Genomic DNA, 23,933 nt, shown 5'->3' with positions numbered 1-23,933 from the left:
AACCTACCAAAATTATATACATTCGACTCGGATAAATTTAATGATAACAAACATGTAAACTTAAATATTTTATTTTGAAAGATCCTGATTCAGATAAACATGACATGATACAACTAATTGCCGTCAATCAACTGATTTTACTAATGAAATCTCCACTAGGAACAATGGATTTATTTTTTCTGAGCAGCAGCACTTCTTGCAAAAACTACAACTAACGGCTTGTCTTTCAAAATATAACCGTTGGTTTCTTTGACGGCCTTTTGCGCAAGTTCGATGCTGTCTAAAGTAACAAATGCTTGTCCTTTCATCCTTCCTTCTTGCATCAATCTAATATCAAATTGACTTGTATTTTCTCCTTCGGGAATCCTATACCTACAACAAAAATTTTTAGAAAGACACTTTCTAATTTGTCATTTAGGGAAATTGTTTAATCATTGGCTTATGATAAGATAACAACACAGAAAAATTAACATTTTGTTTTACTAGATAACAGAGGAGATTTTCGAAGAAAACAATCTAAACATTTTTCAAATGAAACTACACATATTTTCCAGAAACAAATTACTTGAGGTTTGCACTATTAAAATATCATTTGATTAGTATACTTGATCAGATTTCATTTAAAAAATGTTATGATGAATTTTTTTTCTATTAACAAGAACATCCTAATATAATCTTTAAATCTATAAAGATACAATATTTTAATTGTGAATTCCTTGGTGAGTTTAGTAGCAGAACATAATTTTATATTCAGAAATAAAATAGTCAAGATAAGAATTAAAACAAACCTGTTATATATGTATTCCAAGTCCTTTGTAACAACTGTTTTTGCACAATTTTTTATATAGAGTCGACAAGTTGGTGCTCCTGGATGATAATTTTTAAAAACTGGCAAAACTCCTAAATCCTTGTGTGGAATCTGATTTGCTGCAAGTTCTTCGGCTATAAAAAAGATAATTTTTTATTTTTAGCAGTGATAAGCAAGAGCATTTGGCGCTAAGTAGTTATTAAAGAGATAGAGAGAAATTATGTATTTAAAAAAAATTTGCAATTTGTAGAAAAAAAAAATAAAAAACTAAGAAAGAAAACACTCAAATGACTAAAGTAAAAAAGAATTGATATTGTTCAAAAATTACATTAATACTACATTCACAATAATGTAGCAAAATTTTTGCAAGTACAATAAATTGAACAGAAACTTTGTTGCTAGTTAGATTGATATAACAATTTGCACATACAATAATTTTAAATTGCTCTGCATGAGAATGATTGTTGCTTGTTAATTGTCAAAAAATTAATTTTGTTGCTTTGGTAAGTTTCTCAAAACCTTAAGACACGTTAAGTGTGTTAACTTTACATAAAGAAAGCAAAACTTTTGCTAACTTCATAAGTTTTAATAATGACTTAGAGATAATTTGGAAGTTGTTACTATTTGCATGAAACTTTAATTGTCTAAGAGCCAGCAACATAATATAAACATCCAATCAGCTTAAATTTGAAAAATGTTTTTAAAAAAACATAACAGAGTTCTTGTTTCTATTTTGTTGCCTGCTTTGTAGACAACATAATCTACCAGCCACAAAAGATCTTAAATACATTTAACATCATATTTTAAGATCACAAATTTCAATTTTGGAAGATTTTCCAAAAAAACATTTTTTTGTTTTGACTCTTTTGCTTATTTAGTAAGCAATGATTCAAACAAAATGAATGGGCAAAAATTCCAGTTTATCTCAAAAGTAATTAATTACTACTAATTACATTTTAGAAAAGTTTCAATGATTACCTGTTATTGCTTCTCTTTCAGTTTTCTCTTTGTGTTCTTCTTGTGGTTTATCAGGTGAAGGTGACTTTTCAATATCTGGTTTTACAAGAGGAAGAAAAATGCCGAATGAACCTGTTTTTTCTTCTTTCTTCGCTTGTGAAACAAGTGCTTCACTTGAGACTTTAACTTCAATTTTCCTTTTCTCTTGGACATCTATCTGTATATAAAATCTAATCATATCTGATCTGCACATTTTAATTGATAGGAAATATTGCAGTTATTTGAAAATTGAAGAGGACAGTATTTAAAATGAAAAAGAAAAAATAATTCTGTAATAGGTGTATGTATTAAATTAGTAAGTTTTTAATTATTATTTAATAAATCTGATATGGGCATAGTTTCCTTTCATAAGATATAAAATATAATATAATTCAGTAGTGTCAGAGCGCCAGTAAGTAATTGTTTGAGAGTTGGAATCAAAAAGTTTTTTCCAAGTGAGTGAGGACCTTTTTAGATATAATAATCGAGCTCATTTTCTTTTGTATGGAACTACAAATTAAACACAATATGCACTACTGAGCTGACACTAATTGTCAAGAATTGCATTCCCTTTAATTCAAAGTATGGTGTGTAATTTCTTCAGATGGAGTTATCAGTGTCTGGGCTTTTTGAGGCAAATGAAATCAAAGTGACTGTGAATTTGAACTGGTATATAAACTTGTGATAAAATTGTTGTCTTGGATTGCTGAAACTGAGAAAACAATTGATTCTAACAAAATGATGACCCACAAGAATATAAATGGTCGTTTTCAGATAACAATTCCCAGAGTGCTTCAGCTTGATTAGGAGCAACTTAGAGTGACTGACGTTTTTTTAAAACCCACAAATGTGAAATGTCTAAAAACCAAGATTTGAAGACTAAAATTAGTCATGCTGTCCCACCTTGTGTTATTTAGTATCATGAACTCTTCTCAAATAATACATATTTTCAAGATTTGGACTAACCTTTTCAAATACATTTTCTGGTTTTTCTACTAGTTTTGTTGAGCTGGATGTGGATTGTACCACCGGTGGTTTTATAAACTTTGGCCTCTTCACAGCCTTTGTTTGTGTTGCTTTCCTTTTTAATGGTGTGTATTCCCTATTTCTGAATGTATCTTCATTATCACTTTCCAATTCTGATTCTGAAGAACTTTTCTGCTGAGTTTCAGGTTGGTGTGTAGTGGAAACTGGAATTGGTTTTTCAACTGGAGGAGCAGAATTCACTTTTTCAGGAAGTTTTTGTATTACTGGATGCTGAGAAGGTGTTATAGTTCGTACTGGTGGTTGTTCAACAGCAAAAGGTGGTGGTAAGTTCATTCTGTTCATCAAATGTAGCACCTAAGAAAACTTTTCCCATTATTTTCATCAGGTTCATAAGAATATATGGGTTATACCTGATATTAATTGTTACTGTGTGGTACTTTTTAATGGTTACTGATTTATTATCATAAAAGCAATACTTACTTGAGTGTAGAATCTAGGAATAGTTGACAAAGCATGAGCAATGTTATTAATTGTAGCCCTATTTGCTTTAGGATATAAATATTTCAAATGTGAAGGTGGTGGCTGATGGAAACCAACACTATCATTAAAAGAGGTTAATTTGTTCAGAAAAGTTTTAAAAGACTTTTTACTAGTAATATCAGCCTCTTCAATTCTTTTTTGTTTCGGCTTTCCTTGTAACAAATCATTTTCAGCATATTCAACACATAATCGACAGTTCAATACTGAAATCTGATGAAGTCTAAACATGACACTCTTAGCTAATTCTTCAGAGTCAAATTTTGCATATACTACTGACTTTTCCTTTACTCTAGAAGTGATAACTTTTATTTTTGAAGCCCCAAAATGTCTAGCGAAGTCTTCTTTATGTGCATCGGAAAGTTCTTTGGGCAAATTTTTAATTTTTAATGTGTCTTTACAAACCATATTGAATTATATTTTTTTTAGCTTTTATTTATATACACAACTAGTAAATAATACGAAATATATGTAATGTTTAACATAACTTTTCTCTTCTTCGTTTATAGGTAACACAGCATTTTTGAGCATACAGTTAAGTGTAATGGTATTTACAGTAAAAAGTATAGAAATGCGCTTTTGGGTATTTTTTATATTCTTTTTTATAATAATACTTTACTAATACTAAACGTCCACCAGTTTCGTCGAATGTGTAAAAGAAATATAACTACATTTTATCAGTTTGATATCTGACACTTCTGACAGTACATTTGAACTACTGTTGTTTCTGACGTCTACTGTCATGTCATATGCATGAAAATAAAAGTAACTTTTAAATGTCAAATACTACCTGATGTGATACGTCAAAACTAAAATTAATGGTTCTCCTAGAGCTGGTGTTGGAGACGTGTATTATTTTGAAATGTTAACACATTTTCGAGAGGTTAACAATGGCACTCCCTGGAAATGGAATTTTTGTTGTCAAAGGAGAAATTTCGAATTTAATGGCGCAAATGAAAAGAGGCGCAAGATGGTCTTCGCATTCTTATCAAGACGATGATGTCGATTCTTTGCTAAGAAACTTTCAAGAATTGAGAGACATTTTAGACAATGTAGAGGATTTGCGATTTGTGGAACCAAATACGTTTTTAGCCCCATTTCTAAATGTTATTCGATCTGAAGAAACTACGGGGCCAGTTACCAGTCTTGCCCTCACAGCTGTTAATAAGTTTCTATCTTATGGATTATTAGGTTAGTGTTTCTAATCTTATAAATTAGATGAATAACATGGCTGAATCCACAATTGTCGTCGAAAGAATCGTAAGATTTTAACAAATTGGAATTATTTGTTTAACAATAGATTATTATTTAATTAATTTTTATTATCTCAAATAAATACTTGTTTATGTTGTGAAGCTTTTTAAAAAAATTCTATTAGCTCTAAATCAGAGTAAATTAATTTGGATATTCTTGTCATTTATTCAGGTATTGAATTAATCAGTTATTTCATTTTCATATAAAAAATTCAGTCAAAATAGTTACTTCTGCTATGATCCCTGTTTGAAATCTGTTGGAAATGATTATGGATGTGGGAAATATTCAATATACATATATATGTAGAGTATAATACTTATACTTTAGTGACAATAAATCAATAATTCTTGCTGTAGTTAGTGTCATAATTTCATTATTTCTAAAATTTATTTGATGTAGTTTATATTTACCAATAACTGCACCAAACAGAAATATAAATAAAAAATGAATAAATTTAAACTCACAAATAAGGAAGAAAATACTGAAATTATTTATTTATATACAACTAAAGTACATCTGGCAACTTGTCTTTTAAATCTCTTCTGCAACTCCTACTAATTCTTTATAATCAGAGTAAACTATAATCACCTCATGCTTAGGGATTATAAAATTGCAATAAAATTTATTTCTTGGATCCTTCCCAAGTGTCAATGGCACTATGATTTTTTCAATTATATGCTTTAATTTAAAATTTTGCATTTCTTATAGATCCTGGGCATACCTCTATTCCCCAGACAATTCATAGCATAGCAGATGCTGTTACTCATGCCCGGTTTGTCGGTACAGATCAATCATCAGATGGAGTAGTCCTAATGCGGATTTTACAAGTCCTCAGAACATTAACTTTATCGCCAGAGGGTGCGGCCTTAACCAATGAGAGCCTCTGCGAGATTATGCTATCTTGTTTCCGAATATGTTTTGAAACAAGATTAGTTGATTTGTTAAGAAAAACAGCCGAGCATTATTTAAAAGATATGGTACAACTAATTTTTATGAGATTACCTCAATTTTGTGAGGACTTGAAGATATCTTATATAAAACAACTTAAGATGAAACCTGGAGCTTTAGATCAAACTCGCACTAAGAGAAAAAAACAGTATTCTTCACACAAGAAAGATAAGCTTGAAAGTGATGTTCCTAAGATTCCTCAAGTAAATTTAGCTACTGTTGCGCAGAGTACTATAGTTGATATGCAAGGCTCATTACAAAACTCTGACTCATCTACTAACAATATTTCAAATGCTAGTCCAAAAGAAGTTTCTCCATGTGATGTAGATATTACAATAGACAGTTCTAATGTTGTTAATGAAAACCTAAAAAGTCCTGACACAATAACTCCAAGTACTGAAGAAGTAGCAGAAATCAAACCATCCATAGAAGAAGAAGTTTCTGAAGAACCAACTCAAATTAACCATAATAATCAAGATTATGTCAATCAAAGAGGCATTAGATTCATCCCACAACCACAGCCAGAAATTAACTTATCGCCATATGGATTGGCATGTGTAAGAGAACTACTTAGGTTCCTGATAAGCCTTTGTAATCCTTTAGACAAGCAAAATACTGAAATAATGATTCATTTGGGGCTCACCTTATTGACAGTAGCATTTGAGATAAGTGCTGATAATATAGGGAAATATAATACATTACTGGCACTTGTAAAGGATGACTTGTGTAGGAACTTATTTTCTCTTATGAATACAGAAAGATTGACTATATTCGCGCTAGACTTACAAGTGTCTTTTTTATTATTTGAATCACTACGAACTCATCTCAAATTTCAGTTAGAACATTATTTGAAGAAATTGATTGATATAATTTTAAGTGATTCCCCTAAAGTTACTTATGAACATAAAGAGATAGCTTTGGACAATATATTGCAGTTGTGGAGGATACCTGGATTTCACACTGAATTATATATTAATTATGACTGTGACATGTACTGCGCAAATTTATATGAAGAGTTGACCAAATTGTTAGCAAAAAATTCTATGTCATCTACTTCCGGAGTATATCACACTCATTTGTTATCATTAGACGCCCTATTAATTATTGCTGAAGGTATTGAGAGTAGGTGCAGTGAGGAAAAAAGCAAAACTGATGTGGAAAATGAAGATTTGATTCAACAATCTAATGATGTCACTTATTTTATTGGAAAGTCGTCTAGAATCAAAATTTCTGAATATGTGCCAAAGAAAGAAGAGCTAGCTGCAAAGAAGAGTATTAAGAAATGGTTGCCACAGGGTAAGATAATCTTCACATATTACAAAACTTTGCTGTATCTATTTATACTTCAAAAGTATCATAAAATTAACATTTGAAAATAAATTCAAAGCATTTCTTGTATTGCGTTATATAAAATGTTAAACAACAGATAAAACATGTAGGAATAATATGATCAACTACTGGTGAAGAAGATTTGTCAGATCATTGATGTTTTTTTTATCGTGCCAATTAGTTTTCCTCTTTGTAACAATATAATCATCCAATACATTTTTAGGTACTGAATACTTCAATCAAAAACCAAAAAAAGGTATACAGTTTCTTCAAGAACATGGTGTTTTGAAGCCAGAACTAGATATAAACGAAATTGCTACATTTTTGAGAGAAAATCCAGCTTTGAACAAAGCAATGATTGGGGAATATATCAGCAATAGAAGTAATCTTAAAATATTACAAGCTTTTGTAGATACGTTCAATTTCACAGGTGTTAGGATTGATGAAGCATTGAGGGCTTTTTTGGAGACTTTCAGGCTACCGGGTGAGTGTATAATGCTGTAGGGAAAAAGCATCACTATTAGAAGAAGATAAAAGGTATTCTTTAAAAACAACCGTTTTAACCTGAGTAAATTTTAATTGAATTTGAAAAAGTATTTAACTGCCAGGGCCGATATAGCTAACCAAATTCATAAAAAAATCCTACTTTTGTGTACCTATATTCAAATAACCAATGGTAGACATCAAGAAAATGCAAGTCACCAATAGAGGACACTATATTTCTCCAACAGTAGGCACACAATATATGTTATAATATGGTTTAAGTGCATTGAAATTATAACCAGTGATTTTGCTGTTCTCAGTGCAGCACTAGGAAGTAGAGTGCACTTTGAACTATATTTGATTGTAGTCAGCACAATCTTGCACTAATAATCCTATAAATAGGATATAATAATAACTTGTTTTTGTTTGTTATTTATAATACAAAAGAAATTGAGCTGAACTGATAAAAAAATATTTTTAAGCTCAAATAAACTGTCTACTTCCAGGGGTGCACCAAGTCTGTATTTGATCCTATCTTCTGTTCTTGTCATTACTAGCAATGGAATAACCCCAATAATTTGAGATTCTATTATTAACATAATCATTTTCTTTGAATAATGTATTGCGTTAATGTAAAAATGTATTGCTATATAATGTATAAAAAGCACCGCCATGACTTCTATGGAATCAATGTATAACTTTCTGAATGATTCATACATATTTGTGAAACCTTTTTCCTACAAGGACTATTGAGAACTATATAATTGTCTTGTTGATAACTATATAATCGCGTCATCGACAAATATATAAACGCCTTATTGACAACGATATAATCGCCTTATTGACAACGATATAATCGCCTTATTGACAGCTATATACTCGCCCTATTGACAATTGTATAATCGCTTTTTTGACAGCTATATAATAGCCTTATTGACAATTCTATAATCGCCTTATTGATAACAATATAATCGTCTTATTGACAACTATCTAATCGTTTTTTTGGGGCATTGACAAGGGATTATATCTAGCTACCTTCCAATCAAGCTAAGACACAATTATTTTAATTAACTTTACAAAGTGGTTCCCTGTCAGGCAATCATAGATGAAGTTTCATTTCTTTCACCTTTTATATTTATATTAATTGCCCTGCATATTAAAAATGTTTATCTAAATTAAATAAAAACAGTTATATTTCAAGAATTTCACAAATATTCTTTATTCTTAAGGCGAAGCTCCCACGATCTCTCTAATCTTGGAACATTTTGCTGAAACATGGCATAAGAGTAACAATGAACCATTTGCCGACGTTGATTCAGCTTTCACATTGGCTTACGCCATCATCATGTTAAATGTGGATCAACATAATGAGAACGCCAAGAAGCAAACCACCCCTATGTCAGCTAGCGCGTTTAAAAAGAATCTTAAAGGCGTTAACGGTGGCAACGATTTCGACGAAGAAATGCTTGACGATATTTATACTACAATAAAAAATGAAGAAATAATTATGCCAGCAGAACAAACGGGTTTAGTTAGAGAGAACTATTTTTGGAAGTTGTTGTTGAGAAAGGGTCAGACAAAAGATGGGATTTATATTCATGATAATAGTGGAACTTACGATTCAGAGCTATTTCATATTGTGTATGGACCTATTGTAGCTGCGTTATCATCTATTTATGAGAAAACTGAAAGTGAGAGTGTTCATAAAAAAGTCATGCAAGGTTAGTACTACTCTACTTTCTTATCTAATCTAATGATAAAGATTCCTCCCTTTCCACCAAATGCATGTTTTGAATACCACCAACTGTTGACAATTCTGATATTTTAGGTTTTGAAAAATGTGCTTCTATAGCAGCTAACCTCAATATGTCTACAAATTTAGATATGCTCATTCTGAGTATTAGTAAGTTCACAATATTTTACAACCAACAGAAGCAAAATAATATTGTAGTTCAATTTGGAATGAATTTCAAAGCTCAGTTAGCTCTGAGGACAGTCTTTTCTCTAATACATCAGCATGGAAATACAATGAGGGAAGGATGGAAGCATTTATTTGATCTCTTATTAGCTTTGTACAGCAATGGGTTGCTATCAAAAACATTTATAGAAGTGAGTACATTTATCAAAAAAAAAATATTTCAAAATTAGAAAAAAATATATAGTCTTACAGTAAACGTGCTCAACCAAAATTTCATGAATAACAAACATTTACAAGACTGATGTTGTGCAAAGATCAAAATGTCAGATACAAAGTTTGAGAGACAATAGGTGTCATATTATATCCAAGTTGTAGTTATAAAGTACCAAAACTCACCCAAAATTAGAGCAAGAAAATACCAAAAATCTTATAATCATTTTCACATGTTTGAGTTTTTATCACCACTGTACTATCTCTTATTTATCATGAATGATACCTGGAGTAGAAATCCTGCGACGCTCATTGCTCGTTGCAGATTCTTGAAGAAGTCTGCGGACTATACTTAAATTGGCTGTATAGGTCTAATTTTACTTCGCTGGTTGGAGACTTTTCCTCAGGAAAATGGTATTCAGCAATCTGTTAAATTATATGAATAACTGGTACTTAAATGGTGTGAAAAGTTGATATAAAATTGTAGTTCAAAGCAAACAAAAAAAGGTGGAAAAGCTGAAAACACCTCATGAATTAAATTGATAAAAACTATCTTCACAACGAATAAAAGCAATTATAAATTAATAACAACTTAGATTTATATATATTAAATATAGTAACTGGCACTTATCTAAGGAAAGCCGAGATGGTTGCAGTTCCAAATTGTTGAGGATGGTTTTGATGTAATGGTTCACTGGCTGGTTCCTTGGTTGCAGCTAATTTTAACTTGTCAGCTGTAAATCTAAATTGGAGCTTATACTTATACAAAAACTGAATTTATATTTTTAAAAAGATAATTCGTTCTGTTCCTCCAAATAAATAAATAATACAAATTCATATAGAAATGAGTCTACAAAATTTAATTGAAATAATAGGAAATTATGAAAGATAATTCAAATTTTGTGTGCACTATATATAAAAGGCAAAGTTGAAAAGGTATTAGGAAAACTTATCAGCGAATATAAGAAACAGGAAAACGTTTTAGAATCGACAACAAATTAATTCAAAATTTAAAAAAAAACTTAACAGGTGGAATGGCATGTATTATCAATTCCAATATCAGAAGGTATTTGTGAAAGTTGGGAGAATGAAGTCGCCATTTTATTAAACTTCATAATAATTAATCAGTGCTATTTTGTCGAGTTAGATATTTTTCCAATATTTGAAATTCTGTAGGTTGAAGACTTTATAGAACCTACTGGGAAATTGTTACTAGTCTACAAAGAAGCTCCATCTGCTACCAAACAAGACACCGGTCTTTTAAGTTCAATCTATTCTTACATGGTATCCGCGGAGAACTTATCGAAAATACCAACTCCAGAAGAACAGAATTATATCGACGCTGCTAAAGAATGTATAAAAGATTGCAATTTGGAACAAATGATAACTGATTCTAAATTCCTTCATGAGGAAGCTCTATTTGAGCTTGTGCAAACATTGATTGACTTATCTCGAGGTCCGGACGTTCATGAAAGCGTTGCATACGATTACAATGATAATGTAACTGTATTTTTTCTGGAGCTACTAATAAAGGTTGTTATACAGAATAGAGATAGAGTGATGACTGTTTGGCAGAAGGTTCGAGATCACATTTACACTTTGGTCATGAATGCGTCAGTATTTGATTTTCAGTTTCTCTTGGAACGGTCAGTAATTGGTGAGTTTTTTTTTTATCTTATTATAATTATTTTTTCACATTGATCATTAAAATTTTTAGGACTATTACGGATAGCGATTCGTCTAATGAGGAATGAAGAAATGAGTCACATAGTACTACAATCGTTAAGGATGCTTCTTCTATTAAAAAGTAGTACTTTATCAAGAATATCCAGACAAATATCATTTGGTTTATATGAACTTTTGAAAACGTCTGCCCAAAATATCCACACAAATACAGATTGGACGATAATTTTCACATTACTGGAATGCGTTGGAGCCGGAGCTCAACTACCTAAACCAATTTCCTCCGGTAATAAATCATTGAGTAAACATTTAATTTATAAACTTGAATTATTATTTTAGCTGAAGAATCTGAGTTGAAAACTAAATCCGATGGAGAAACGTTCGATTCCCATGAAGAGGAAGGTGCACAGTCTGATTCAGATGGAACTAAAAGTCCTAAAAGTGGTGCTCATAGATCTCAGAGTCCTGTTAGTGTGGTCACCTCGCCAATAGGAACTCCTAATACGGGTAAAATACACCATTCGAACTTCCACATTGTGTATTATTTAGAATGTCAGGAAACAAAATTTTAAGTTGTAATTAGAAATTAATATAGAGGATATAAAGAGTTTTTCATTACGACCGTTCATTAGGCATTTTAAAAAAATTACTACTTCTATCAATTTTGAGGTATTTGGCTATAAACTAACTATACACTTCCAGGTGGATTTAATGAACAAAATTTACCTTATACATGTGGGAATATATATTTATTAGTTTTTTTTTCAAATTTTTCCACCTCTTTCTATCATTAACTGATTTGTTGTATAACAATAAAGAAATAACAATGAATTTTTTAATAAAAAATGAATACTTGAAATAAGACAGGATATAGTATGACTTGTTAATTTATATAAAGACTTTTGCAATATCTTGAAATGTGGAAATATACATGACTGAAACAATGTTTCATTTCACTATATTATTTGTCACAAAATTGATAAAGAGACTCTACTAAAATAAATAAAATTTGATTTCAAATTATGACTTTATTGAATTTTCTTGAGAGTATAGTAGGAGATTGCTCATTAATTAGTATAATGCCGGTCATCAAATAGCGAAAATGTTCTCATTTTTTAAAACCATAATTGAATTTCAAACATAGTTAAAAACCCATTTATAAGAATTGTACAGAGATGTACTTAGAATATCAAGCAAAGATAATTTTAGTAAAATTAAATACAGATGAATTTGTTGCTTCGACGTTTTATTCGTAACTTAAAAACTAGAGTTAAAGTTACATAGGAAAGCTACATTTGAGGAAAGCTACTCATACAGCTAGAAAGCTAGAAAGTCTTTTGCAGAGAAAGTTGTTGAAACCATTTTTTCCTTGTTTTTGTTTATATTATATATATATATATATATATATATATATATATATATATATATATATATATATATATATAATATATTTTATATTTTATAATAGTAAAATCATCTTCCCGAATGTCTGCTTTGGAAGAATATTTCTAGTTGGTCTTCTCAACAATCGACTGCCGATACCTTCTGTCTTGAGCATGGTGCTCTTCGCGGATTTCGATCAGAAACATGTGGTGTTGGTATCAGTTTTTCTTTGAACCAAGACTCGAAAAGGGTCCTTCAATATCTTGGAGGTATTCTGCAGAATTATCCTTAACATGGTTCGAACTTAATAATAATGTATCATTCATCCAACCTTCTTTATCAAATGCCTACTTTCCATTCCCTTTTATTTACTGTTTTGTATCTAAAATCATGTTTTATTTTCAATCTTCCCAGTGTGTGTACCGAATATACTTCAAGGATATGTTTCCTTTTCAGTTTTGCAAGAATACCTTGAAGATTTGACATTATGTTTGATAGATTGTTTTGCATATTGGAGTTAACCTATCAGGTTTGGTTTCTAAAAAATTTCGTTAAACATTCCTTTTCGTCGCTTTGATGCACCTTGCTATGCAATTTTGTAGAGAAGTATTTGTCAAAAACATTGTTTCCGGGATAGCATGAATTCTGGACATTACTCGAGTCGATTAAAAACAAATAAAATCACTTTCTGAGCATCTGTTGTTAGACTTTAGTGGGACGTTTATCGAATCTGCAAATCGCCTTGTTGATGGTTGAACTTGAAACCACAATTGTCCCACATTTTATTGTTCACAGTACTTTTATTTGAGAATAATTTGAGCTTTAATACACTGCACACTTACACAGCTAACTACTGACTGTGAACCAGAAACTCTAAAAGTACCTACCTGATGATTATAGAAAAAATATTTCGAATTATGTATAACACCCTATTTGCTATCATTATTTATTTAGTATTATTCGATTTTTTAGTAACCAGTTTTATTTAGAAATTCAAAGTAATTAATTTTTTGTGTAATGTTGTTTATATATACTTTTAAATGCTTCATTAATTCTGAAAATCAAATATTGTAATGCGGACCTGAACAAGTTGTTTACTAATAAGTTCGCAGTTTTTTTTGTAAAGATAAATAGTTTCGCTATTTGATGACCCGCATTATATCTGTGATTTTATTGGATTTATACAAAAAGAATTACCAGACAATTAATATTTGTTTTGTATCAGGTGGATGGATTTTGGTAGGCAATGAAGGTGAAATCCAACCAGTCCTCGGTCGTACCGTTCCCCCCACTCAATACGGACTCGCTTTAGAAAAGAACCTCGGCAACCACGACCCTCGAAGCATGATGAAATGCTGCGAAAGTCTCGCTTTTTTGGTGCGAGATGTTGCCCACATAACACCTTATAATTTCGACGTATGTGTGCATTGCATAAGAACATTTGTTGAAGCTAGTTTGCACGGTGTTAATTGTAGAAGAACCAGAGACTCTAGATCGAGAAAAAAAACTTATGAAAGAAACAGAAGTAGAAAAAGTCCAACGAGTAGTCAGGAAGAAGAAGATAGTGATGATGAAAACATTCCAAGTGGTTACCACCAAATATCGATACAATTATTAGATTTAATGCATACATTACATACTAGAACAGCCCAGATATTTAAATGGTGGGCTGAAGAAGGAGGAGAAATATCCCAGGATACATCTCTGTGGACACAAGGATGGTGTCCCCTTTTACAGGGTATAGCCAGATTGTGCTGTGATACAAGAAGGCCTGTTAGAATGAGTGCAATAACTTATTTACAGAGAGCACTGCTAGTACATGATTTGCAAACTCTAAGCGGTTCCGAATGGGAGCAGTGCTTCCAAAGAGTATTATTCCCCTTACTAAGTTACCTTTTACAACCTGTAAATCCTAAGGATGCTATAGCCATGGAGGAAACTCGGATACGAGCTGCGACAGTATTATCTAAAGTGTTTTTACATCATTTGAATCCTCTACTTTCCCTGCCTAGTTTTTTCAACCTTTGGTTAATTGTTTTGGATTTCATGGACAAATACATGCACGCTGACAAAAGTGAATTATTGTATGAAGCCATTCCGGAAAGTTTGAAAAATATGCTACTGGTGATGGACTCCGCAAAAGTATTCGACGGACCGGATGGGAAAAATATACTGTGGAACGCAACTTGGGATAGGATCAGCAAGTTTCTTCCAAATATGAGAGACGATTTGTTCAAAGAAATCGAAGATCAATTGAAGAAGAACGAGGGAGTGGCAAATGATAAAATAATAAATAACGAGGAAAATAATGCGATAAGTAATGAGAAATTAATAAAGTGTTAGGGTTATATTTGTGAGATATATACTAGGTGTAAATCTTTAGTTGTAATATATTAAGAATATATTTATGGACAAAAAAATCAATGAGAGTAAATTTGTATCAATAAAATTGAGAGAATGTTGTATTTTGAAATCTTTATTTCGATGTATATGTTGTATTTATTAAATTATCATTTTAACAAAGTTTTTTGCTCAAAACTTTCTATTATTAAATTGCTGTTTATATTGCAATCGTTAGATCAAGAAAGCTCAAGAACCTAAATTAGGATCTATCCAAGCGTCATGGGGTTCTATTGATTAAATTTAGAATGATGAGAAGAAAATATGTTCTGACATGTTTTGTTTCATAGTCTTGTTATCTTTGTTAATTAAAAATAATTTTTACAACAAAACACCTGTTTATGTATTAAAAATGTTTTGTAATTCATTTATAATTATTGTATCCTCGACAATATAAAAAATAGAACCTGGTAACGATATAATTTGATTAAGAACGAAAATGCGGTAAATATTTTATATTTAATTACGTGTTTGTCATAATAATTTTCTCTAAAAATTCAATGCCGTGAATACGAGTTACATATTTTGCTCGGCCTGGAGTTCTAACAGATACTTTTTCATCATCTACAACATGCGATGGTATCGTTGTTTTTCCGCTTCTTGATCTGTCAATTCCGTATTTTGTCGGATCGTCGGTGTATTTGCAAAAATCTGTAAAGTACTCTAGATATTCTTCTTCCTCTTCGGTGAGATCCCTAGGTGGAGGTTCAACTTTAACAGGAGGATCGATTACTTGGGACCGGTTCTTCGGCTCTGAAAATATGAAAATTCTTTATAAACTAAATGCTCACGAAATGAAGTCTAAGATCAACAGTGACGGATTTAGGCCTGATACCGCCCTTAATATTGGAATAAATTTTATTAAGTTTGATACATTCTTATAGAATACTTACACGTAAGTAGGTTTTCACTCTTAAAAGTAGAAAAACATCTTTCTCGTGGACTATTTGTAGTAGGAATACTCAAAAAAATACGTAAAGCAATATCAACATTTAGGTAAACATCTAGAAGACTACCTGAATGTAATACATTATTTTTTGTGCGTATAACTTCTCTAATTGCAGAGTCAACGTTAATGAATACATTCGTTATCTAATGTGTATTCTAAATCGCGAGCATTCTTGTCGACTAGTCCAATAATAGAAAAAATATTTATTAAGCCCTAACACGTACCACTTTTTAATAGCTTAATTATCTCTGTTTACATTAGTAGGTAGCTAATTTTATAAAGGGGCGCTTAATATCGGTAAATTTTATGGCCGAAAAAATACTTGAACTGTATTATTCACAATAATAAACATGAAAATAACATTAAAAATTACAATTCTGTTGAGTTTTATAGCAAGTGGCTATCTATTCATAGTGCAAAAAGTGATAATAAAGACGAAAATGTCGAGTCAAGCGCGCCGCAGTTGCAAAACTTCTAAAAAATTTTGCTATATTTGTGGAGAATTTATGGTGAAATCGCAAACCTGCCATTTTTCGAAAATGTGGAAAAAGCCTATTTCAAATATTTTGGTATTTTAGTTGGAGACTAAAATGTCCTTTTCCTTCATATTGGAAAAATTAGTAAAGGCTGTGAATAAAGAGGGTGATGGATTCAAATACCTTAGAGAAGTCTTTCCTCAGTTGATTGATGCCAAATAAAAGAAAGGTACTTTTATTGGGCCACGAATAAGAAAATTGCCGATCGATGACAATTTTACAAAAAAGCTCACCAGACCAGACCTAACCAGGAAGTTAGAGCATGTATTCTTAACACGTTGCGCCCCGTTGTGGTCCATAGGCCCGCAACTGCAAATTTTCATAAAGAAATATTGATTTTTCATTGTATTGTCTCGAGTTAAACGCAATGATGACTGCATGTTTATCGAAAACTTTAATTAAAATTCGATTTTGACAAGGTTTCCTCCAAATTTAATTGATAATATACTTCTTATTCGGATTCATTGACTTCGAAAACAAATATCTGCCACTTTTAGCCAAAAGTACGGATCTGGTTACTTTTTCGTGTTTCTAAGCGTCTTTTTGGCGTCTTGCCTATAAGCAGTCACCACAATCACGACCAGTCTTTCCTGTTTCACCAAGTTCGGAGTGTTATAATTGTGAACTCAAATGGAATAAACCTTACAGATACATACTGAATGCATCCAATATTAACTAATGCTATTATGAAGGTAACTGTAGCCTTTGTGGTCCTACCTTTTCCAAGTCCTCGTTTAAATGGAGGAGCATAAGCTTTGTTCAATTGTTTCGTAAGCGTGTTGAGCTCCGCATATTGTTTGGCGGCCTTTTCAGCTAGTTTCATAATTTTCATTTGTTCATTGTAGCAAGTACCTTCGAGTAAAGCAACTTGCTCAGCAGGTACCTATAAAAATATAATTTAAAAATTGTTTTCAACGATTTATTCATTATTTTGTACATTATTACCATGTCGAAACTTAGAACTTCGTATCTATATTTTTGTTCTATTTGTTTCATCATTTCCAACATGCTATTATTCGCGTCATTCGGGCCGATTCTCGTTTCATATACATCTTCAACAAAAACGTGCAAATTCAATATCTCTTCACTCATTATCAGTTTTTTAAAATCGTTGCTTATAAGCGTTTGCGCCAAGTTTTCTAGTTCTTTTGCTCTATTTTCTTCCCATCTAAAACCGGAAATTGATTTTTGGTCATACCTTGAGGTCAACAACAATAACTTACTCGATACCACTAGCAAGATCCGAAATGCTTTGTTCCAAGTCGTTTATTTGGACATCGAATAATTGATTGGCAAATCTCATACCGTCTTTGATATTCGCCAATGGAATTGACAGTTCTTCAGCGTGCAGCAAATAATTTAAATTCTGCACTTCCATGAATCTAAAGACGTCTATCAGTTGATCCGTATCTGTAATAATATTATTTAGATATAATCCAAGATTTCGAAGAACTATTGAAACAAATTACACATTTTGGATACGTTATCTATACAAAATCGCTATTTTCTCTTATTCGAAATTTCATTTGTGGAATTTTCTTGTGTTAACCTTTTCAATTTGATGGTCTTTTCATAAGCTGGATTCCTATTTTTGTGGAAAACAATCATTATGGAAATTTTCACAAGAAGTCAAACGGCTATACAACATGATCAAGGGTATCGTCACTTATCAATATACGAAATTAACAGATTCTCTAGTTTATTTGAACATAAGGTATATAATCAAAATTTCATTTATTCGACTTGTCGCCCCTGATTTATTAACTCAATTGGTCAAAAATCTCACAATCCAAGTAAAACACATTTTTTACCAAAAATAGATTTTATTCATCAATGTAATCTCCTTCAAAAGCAATACAATCATTCCAACGGTTCTCTAACTTCTCGATGCTGTGCTTGAGGAAGGATTTGTCTTTTGCATTAAAATAGGGTTCAGTTTCAACAACTGCTTCTTCATTATCTGAATTTCTTACCGGCGAGCATTTTTTAAGATCAGCGAATAGCCAGTAGGGGGGCAGATCTGGACTATACGGTGGATGAATGAATTTAACCATCGTTGCCATTGATTTGTGATTGGTGAAACAGTGGTTTTATCTTCGACATATGAGGTGGTTTTTTCTTGATTTTTTCATTCAAACGATCCAACAACTCTATGTAGTATTCGCTATGGATTGTCTCTCCGTTTTGGAGATAGTCGATGAACAATATTCCATGCGCATCCCAAAATACTGAAGCCATGACCTTCCCAGCTGACTATTGTGTCTTACAGCTTCGGACGTGCTTCAGCGGTTGCAGTCCACTCATATGATGATCGTTTTGACTCCGAAGTGAAGTGATAAATCCATTCTTTAAAATATACCTAGACGAGCAGAGAACATTATTCAGCTGGTTTGAGGAAAACTAGGCTTCACTAAGTTATCGATGATTTGGTAGATTTTTTCTTCTTTCTAAATTATGGCTTCGTAACATACGACAGATCTATGTACTGTTTCGTAAAGTAGAAGATACATAAGCTTTATGGGAACGTATCACCAATATCTATAAGAGACGCGGACAAGAAGCATGAAAGGAAGCATCCGAGTTTAGTTTTTTAAGTTATTTCGATATGCCTGGATATATCGGGTGCAAAAAAACAAATGAAAATATACATTCAAACATGACTTTAATCTTACCTGTAAAATAAAGCTCTGGTGGTGGCTCGTTGGCACATTCAATTTTTATAAAATCTATAATTTCTGATAAAGATGTATCTTTTTCTACCAAGGAAGCTCGAAGTTCAGTAAGGTGGTCATCCATTTCATTTTCCTTAGAAACAAGAGTCAAAACATGTAGCATTTTCGATTCGATTATAGAGCCAGGGCCTACCTGACATAAATTAAAGTAGAAGACAAAATTTGTCACGCATTCTCATAGTTGGTAAAAATGTAAGGGGTTACAACCCTTGAGTAACGGTTATGTAATCAAATATAGGGTAATAATATGCAATAAATAGGATATTTCAGGTGAAAGTATGAAATCATTTAAATATATCATTTAAACGATAATGGGGTTTTGGAGTAGAAGTCGTTTGTTAAAAAATCATAAGTTTTCTGCAATGTTTTCAAATTTTCATTCATTTCATCTGTTTCCGTGCTAAGATGATGGATCGCTACATCTTTACTATACTTTTGTTCTTAGAAAGAAAAATCCATGTCCGTTTTTGGGGAAGGCTTTAACAAAACTTTTTATCAAAGTTTGGTGTGTAACGGCGATAAAATGATTTCAGATGGTACTAATGCTTAGATTTCTTCATTTTTCTTACCAAGCACAAAACTGGAATTAAAAGGCCAGCTTTGTTTTATAAAATTATCACGAAGATCACAGAGAAAGCGCTAGTTTGTAGCCGCAATGATATCCAATTTTTTTAAATCTGCCTAAATAATCTATTTTTTTAATTGACTGTTAGCCCTGGCTTTAATTCTATCACTTACGTCTATCGCTTTGATGGAATGTTCATTTCTCCATTGCAACGGACTGATTTTGTAAAGAAACTTTTGGTACATTCTACAATTTGCCCATTTCTCTTCTGAACTGTACAAAGCCGCTTTCATTGCTCCATATTTCTTTGCCAGACGCTTATATTCTTCATATTTATCGTACGCTTCATTAGCAATGGCATCAGATTCACTGTTATTGAATTTAAAACAAAAATAAGTTAATTAAGTTTCAAGAACGGCCATCAAACAAATACGTCGAAGTATATTACTTTTATTAAATGTGTGATAATTATAACGCAATATCCAATGCAATTACAAGTTCAATAATGTACAAAAAACCCAACACGTTATTTCCATTACCTTTGTACGTATATAGTTTATAATGATAATTTTTTATTGATCTATTTGATTGCAATAAAATATGACACATCCAAAACTAAAACTTCCAGAATCGGTTTTACTGCATTTGAAAATCAATTATTATTAATATATTGATGAAGTATTAGTATTGGACGCCTAGAAGCTAGAACGCCGTAGACAAGTCATATAACATTTGGTTATAGTGTGTTGACTGTCTACATCGGCATAATCAAGTGTGTGAAATCATTTACCAGAAACTGATAACAAGTTCGGTTTTCTCAATACCTATACATATTACTATAACTACCAGCCGCAAAAAGTGCTCCAAAATGACAATTGTAGACTCTATTACGAGATGTCCATTAGCACCGATAGACAGGTGACGAATAACAGACATGACATCTTGGTTATTGATAGAAGTTTCAATTTGATCGTTCTCGTCGACGTAGCCATACCGAATACTCACAAGATTCTCAACAAATGCCAGGAGAAACTGAAATTCGCGGATCTCGCAATTGAGAATAAACAGATGTTGCACAACGAAAATTAGGAAATCGCCCCAGTTATTATGTCAGCAACCAGCGTGGTGTCGAAGACCCTGCATTTCAAAATATATCATTAATGATATTCTACAAGCATTATATAGTACTGGTCCGAATGGATCGTCAGTATTCATTTTCTGAAAAGTTATTTTTGTTTGTTGATTATGATGTTCACAATTATTCGATATAAAAAGATATTGCGAAGAGGTATTTATAAAATCGGAAATATATATACATACCCCAAAAGTTGTTTAGCAGACAAATGGTCTCTGAATAACAAATCTTCGAATGCGTTAACATACATTTGATAGTTTTCTTGAATCTGTTGAATCATTTTCTGTTCATTCGCCAAATTTTGATTGATCAAAGCAATATCGTCTTCTCGATATCCAATCAGAATTTTTGTTCGTAGTACATCTCTAACTGTTTCTATGTAATCTCTTCTATTGAATGATTCGTGTATTGGCCTCCCTAAAACATAACAAGTAAAAACAATACCACCCAGGATAAAAAAAATAAATCTCTTATTTCAGCAACTTTTACATAGGACAGACATCTCAGTATTTAGAAAATAGATTAAAAGACCATTAATACGATAAAAAAGAGAAATGTATTAACAAATAATAAAAAAACGTACATTCACTTATAAAAATTTAGAAATAGAATAAAATACAAGAAAATGAGAATTTTTAGAAATGGTTCACATATATAGTAAGGGAAAGCTGTCAATGATAAATTTCAATGCAGCTACGATAATTTAATTGATGGCTGCCATATATTTTTGAGATGTAAAAAGTAAGGAAAAATTATTTTTTGTATTTAAAACTTATTTTTATTGTAATACTTACGTTGTAAGTAATCTATTGTCTGATATAATTATGAAAATTTTCATTGTAAAGTCCTATTTTGAGTTTGATTAAGACAAACTAGGTCACAACGTTAATTTTAACCTATTTTTCGAAATTAATTCATAAAATCACGAAGTAAATAATTTATTTTTATTACCTTCGACAACTTTGAAATATTGAGGATCAAGATCGAGTATAGTCTTCGTACTATCAGGCGGTACTTTTACATATAATCTATTAAACAAATCGTTGTTCAGTTTCTCCTTTAAACCTTGTTTCTTATGGATGGGTACTTGTAAATCTTCTTTCACTTCGCCTTTTCTCCATGCTCTGGTCATTATCTTATGACCCAGCTCCTCATACGATGTGGGGTATTTATAAGGTTTTGTTTTATCTAGGTCTGTTACATTCGCTTCTGTCACCTATAAAATATTTTTTGAACTAGTACATATTATGGGTACATAGGTATAGTACGTGAATCGCTCCTCTACAGCTGCTAGATTACGACTAGATCCCCTTTAGATCATAGCTAAAAGCTGAACAATCCAGAATTCTTCACCATATCTTATCTCTATTCTTTATAAGTCTAGAGTTGGTGTTATAACTGTATTGATTTTGTTTAGGTTTTTAGAATTCGCAGTTGATGCAATTATCATATTATTTTATTATTGAAGCTGTAGCTAACACTCATTTTAACGTTCCTCAAATTCGAAGTTACAGCACAGCTACTGTGATTGTAGAGTTCTTTTGAGTCAAGATGATTCAATGGCATTAAAGGTGTTTAAGTTTACGTACTAAGTGTAATGATGAGTTAAAATTGTATATAAGTTGTTAAAACTTCCTTAATATAATAGATATCAACCATCAAACCGTTTCGAATCATTTAAAAAAAGTTCGATGTACAAAATAACTCGATGCATGGATGCTGCAAGCGTTCACTGCACTGTAGTTGAAAAAAATCGAATTCTGCAATGCTTAAACGTAATTAAATTGATCCGTAAAAACGGGAAAATATGACGCAAACGATGGTGACCTAGGTCTGCTGAAGCATTACGAAGCTGGGATTGCTGTGGGTATTATGGGACTAGCAGAGATGTTATGACATTCTGAAACCTGGTTAAACGGTGGTTTCAGTAGTATAGTATCAAGAAGAAGCGTTAGGAGTTGGACAACAGAATGTGCTTTATGTTTTTCTACTCATTCGTCAAAAATTTACTGAATTCGGTTGATGTCTAGTGCAACCATCAGAAATTGAACCTTCTAATATCTTTTGTATAAATTTTGCCTATAAATCTTAGACCAGGGATGGGGAAACTTTTTTCATCGCGTGCCAATTTTTGTTAACGAAATATATAGCGGGCCAAGTTGAGGTATTACATTATTTAATAAAATAAAAGTATTACTTTAATTTTTCTGAAATACTAATTTATTGTGCAATATTAAAAAATAACATTTTCAATAGCAATTAATTGAACTCAAGTTAGCTGCGAAGTAAAATGTTGAGGAGCGCTGGTCTTTGTGGGAACATGTGATATGTGGAACTGTTTTTGTTTCTGCATGACTTCATCATAAGCCGGTTCCATTGTGATGCTGAATTGTTAACAATGAAAAACGGAGGTCATCCGAAAGCCTATCTACGAAGACAATTTTTTCTTAGTTTCATTATTGAAAACGTTTGTCCGCACAAATAGCTTATACCAAACATAGCCATTATTTTCTGGGCGTGAGCAACTATATTTGGGTATTGTGTCCTAGATAAGGACTTAGAAAATTCCAATTTGCTGGTGTTCTGAAATAGTTGCTTCAAATGGGTAGTGCGTTCGACGGCAGCACCTACTCGAGCTTCATTTTCGGTAGGGCTGTAGGGCTGTGGTTTCCCCATCCCTGTCTTAGACGTTCGACATATACGGATCTATAGAACTACTTGTAACAAGATTAAAAATACAACAGCACGTTATACTCTTAAGATGACTCTATATTATGTTTCTGTTCATTCATAATACTATTAAATATAAAGGTAGGTGACTAGCTTATATATCTTTTATGGATATTCACTATATAAGGATTACTTACATTTCTACCATCAGTAAAATATTTTTCTGGTTTATGTATTTTCTTTTTTACTTTTACCAGGCTTTTGAACTTATGAGCGATACTTTTCGGACGTGATATTTTATTTTTCTCGATATGACTCACATCTAACACGTCAATAGCACCTTTGGAAGGCGATAGCTCAGCGATAAATATATTGTCCTCGGAGCTATCATCACCTCCATATTCCGCCAT

General features: G+C 31.8%; 3 protein-coding genes across 3 annotated transcripts; 1 reads left to right on the top strand and 2 right to left on the bottom strand.

The window, feature by feature from the left end:
* Positions 1 to 55: 55 nt before the first annotated feature.
* LOC130453113 (RNA-binding region-containing protein 3) lies at positions 56 to 4,048 on the bottom strand. Its single transcript, XM_056792715.1, has 5 exons — positions 3,272 to 4,048; positions 2,771 to 3,145; positions 1,787 to 1,982; positions 789 to 942; positions 56 to 372 (listed from the first exon to the last, which is right to left on the bottom strand). The coding sequence occupies exons 1-5, from the start codon at positions 3,734 to 3,736 to the stop codon at positions 171 to 173; spliced, it is 1,392 nt and encodes a 463-aa protein (XP_056648693.1). The 5' UTR covers positions 3,737 to 4,048; the 3' UTR covers positions 56 to 170.
* Positions 4,049 to 4,125: 77 nt separating this feature from the next.
* Positions 4,126 to 15,350, top strand: LOC130453112 (Golgi-specific brefeldin A-resistance guanine nucleotide exchange factor 1). Its single transcript, XM_056792714.1, has 9 exons — positions 4,126 to 4,519; positions 5,291 to 6,826; positions 7,083 to 7,343; positions 8,572 to 9,063; positions 9,171 to 9,451; positions 10,647 to 11,127; positions 11,188 to 11,439; positions 11,493 to 11,660; positions 13,762 to 15,350. The coding sequence occupies exons 1-9, from the start codon at positions 4,219 to 4,221 to the stop codon at positions 14,877 to 14,879; spliced, it is 4,890 nt and encodes a 1,629-aa protein (XP_056648692.1). The 5' UTR covers positions 4,126 to 4,218; the 3' UTR covers positions 14,880 to 15,350.
* Positions 15,351 to 15,378: 28 nt separating this feature from the next.
* LOC130440661 (uncharacterized) lies at positions 15,379 to 23,933 on the bottom strand. Its single transcript, XM_056773923.1, has 9 exons — positions 23,721 to 23,933; positions 21,805 to 22,069; positions 21,039 to 21,270; positions 19,892 to 20,087; positions 19,094 to 19,226; positions 17,645 to 17,831; positions 17,367 to 17,589; positions 17,139 to 17,304; positions 15,379 to 15,689 (listed from the first exon to the last, which is right to left on the bottom strand). The coding sequence occupies exons 1-9, from the start codon at positions 23,931 to 23,933 to the stop codon at positions 15,400 to 15,402; spliced, it is 1,905 nt and encodes a 634-aa protein (XP_056629901.1). The 3' UTR covers positions 15,379 to 15,399.

Source organism: Diorhabda sublineata, chromosome 2 (assembly GCF_026230105.1).
Source record: "Diorhabda sublineata isolate icDioSubl1.1 chromosome 2, icDioSubl1.1, whole genome shotgun sequence".
Taxonomy (NCBI): Eukaryota; Metazoa; Arthropoda; class Insecta; order Coleoptera; family Chrysomelidae; genus Diorhabda; species Diorhabda sublineata.
The sequence above is the reverse complement of the archived record's forward strand: the minus strand, read 5'-3'. Positions and strand labels throughout refer to the sequence as shown.

Bases quoted from the DNA above. Each gene is read 5' to 3' on its own strand.
- LOC130453113 (XM_056792715.1), bottom strand. From the start codon at position 3,736: ATGGTTTGTAAAGACACATTAAAAATTAAAAATTTGCCCAAAGAACTT. The intron at 1,983-2,770 runs GTTAGTCCAAAT...TTTTATATACAG, and splicing joins CAGAAAATGTATTTGAAAAG to ATAGATGTCCAAGAGAAAAG. The intron at 943-1,786 runs GTAATCATTGAA...TCTTTTTTATAG, and splicing joins TGAAAGAGAAGCAATAACAG to CCGAAGAACTTGCAGCAAAT.
- LOC130453112 (XM_056792714.1), top strand. From the start codon at position 4,219: ATGGCACTCCCTGGAAATGGAATTTTTGTTGTCAAAGGAGAAATTTCG. The intron at 11,440-11,492 runs GTAATAAATCAT...TTATTATTTTAG, and splicing joins ACCTAAACCAATTTCCTCCG to CTGAAGAATCTGAGTTGAAA. The intron at 11,661-13,761 runs GTAAAATACACC...GTTTTGTATCAG, and splicing joins AATAGGAACTCCTAATACGG to GTGGATGGATTTTGGTAGGC.
- LOC130440661 (XM_056773923.1), bottom strand. From the start codon at position 23,933: ATGGCGGAATATGGAGGTGATGATAGCTCCGAGGACAATATATTTATC. The intron at 22,070-23,720 runs GTAAGTAATCCT...AATATTTTATAG, and splicing joins ATTTTACTGATGGTAGAAAT to GTGACAGAAGCGAATGTAAC. The intron at 15,690-17,138 runs GTAGGACCACAA...TCATATTTTCAG, and splicing joins TAAACGAGGACTTGGAAAAG to AGCCGAAGAACCGGTCCCAA.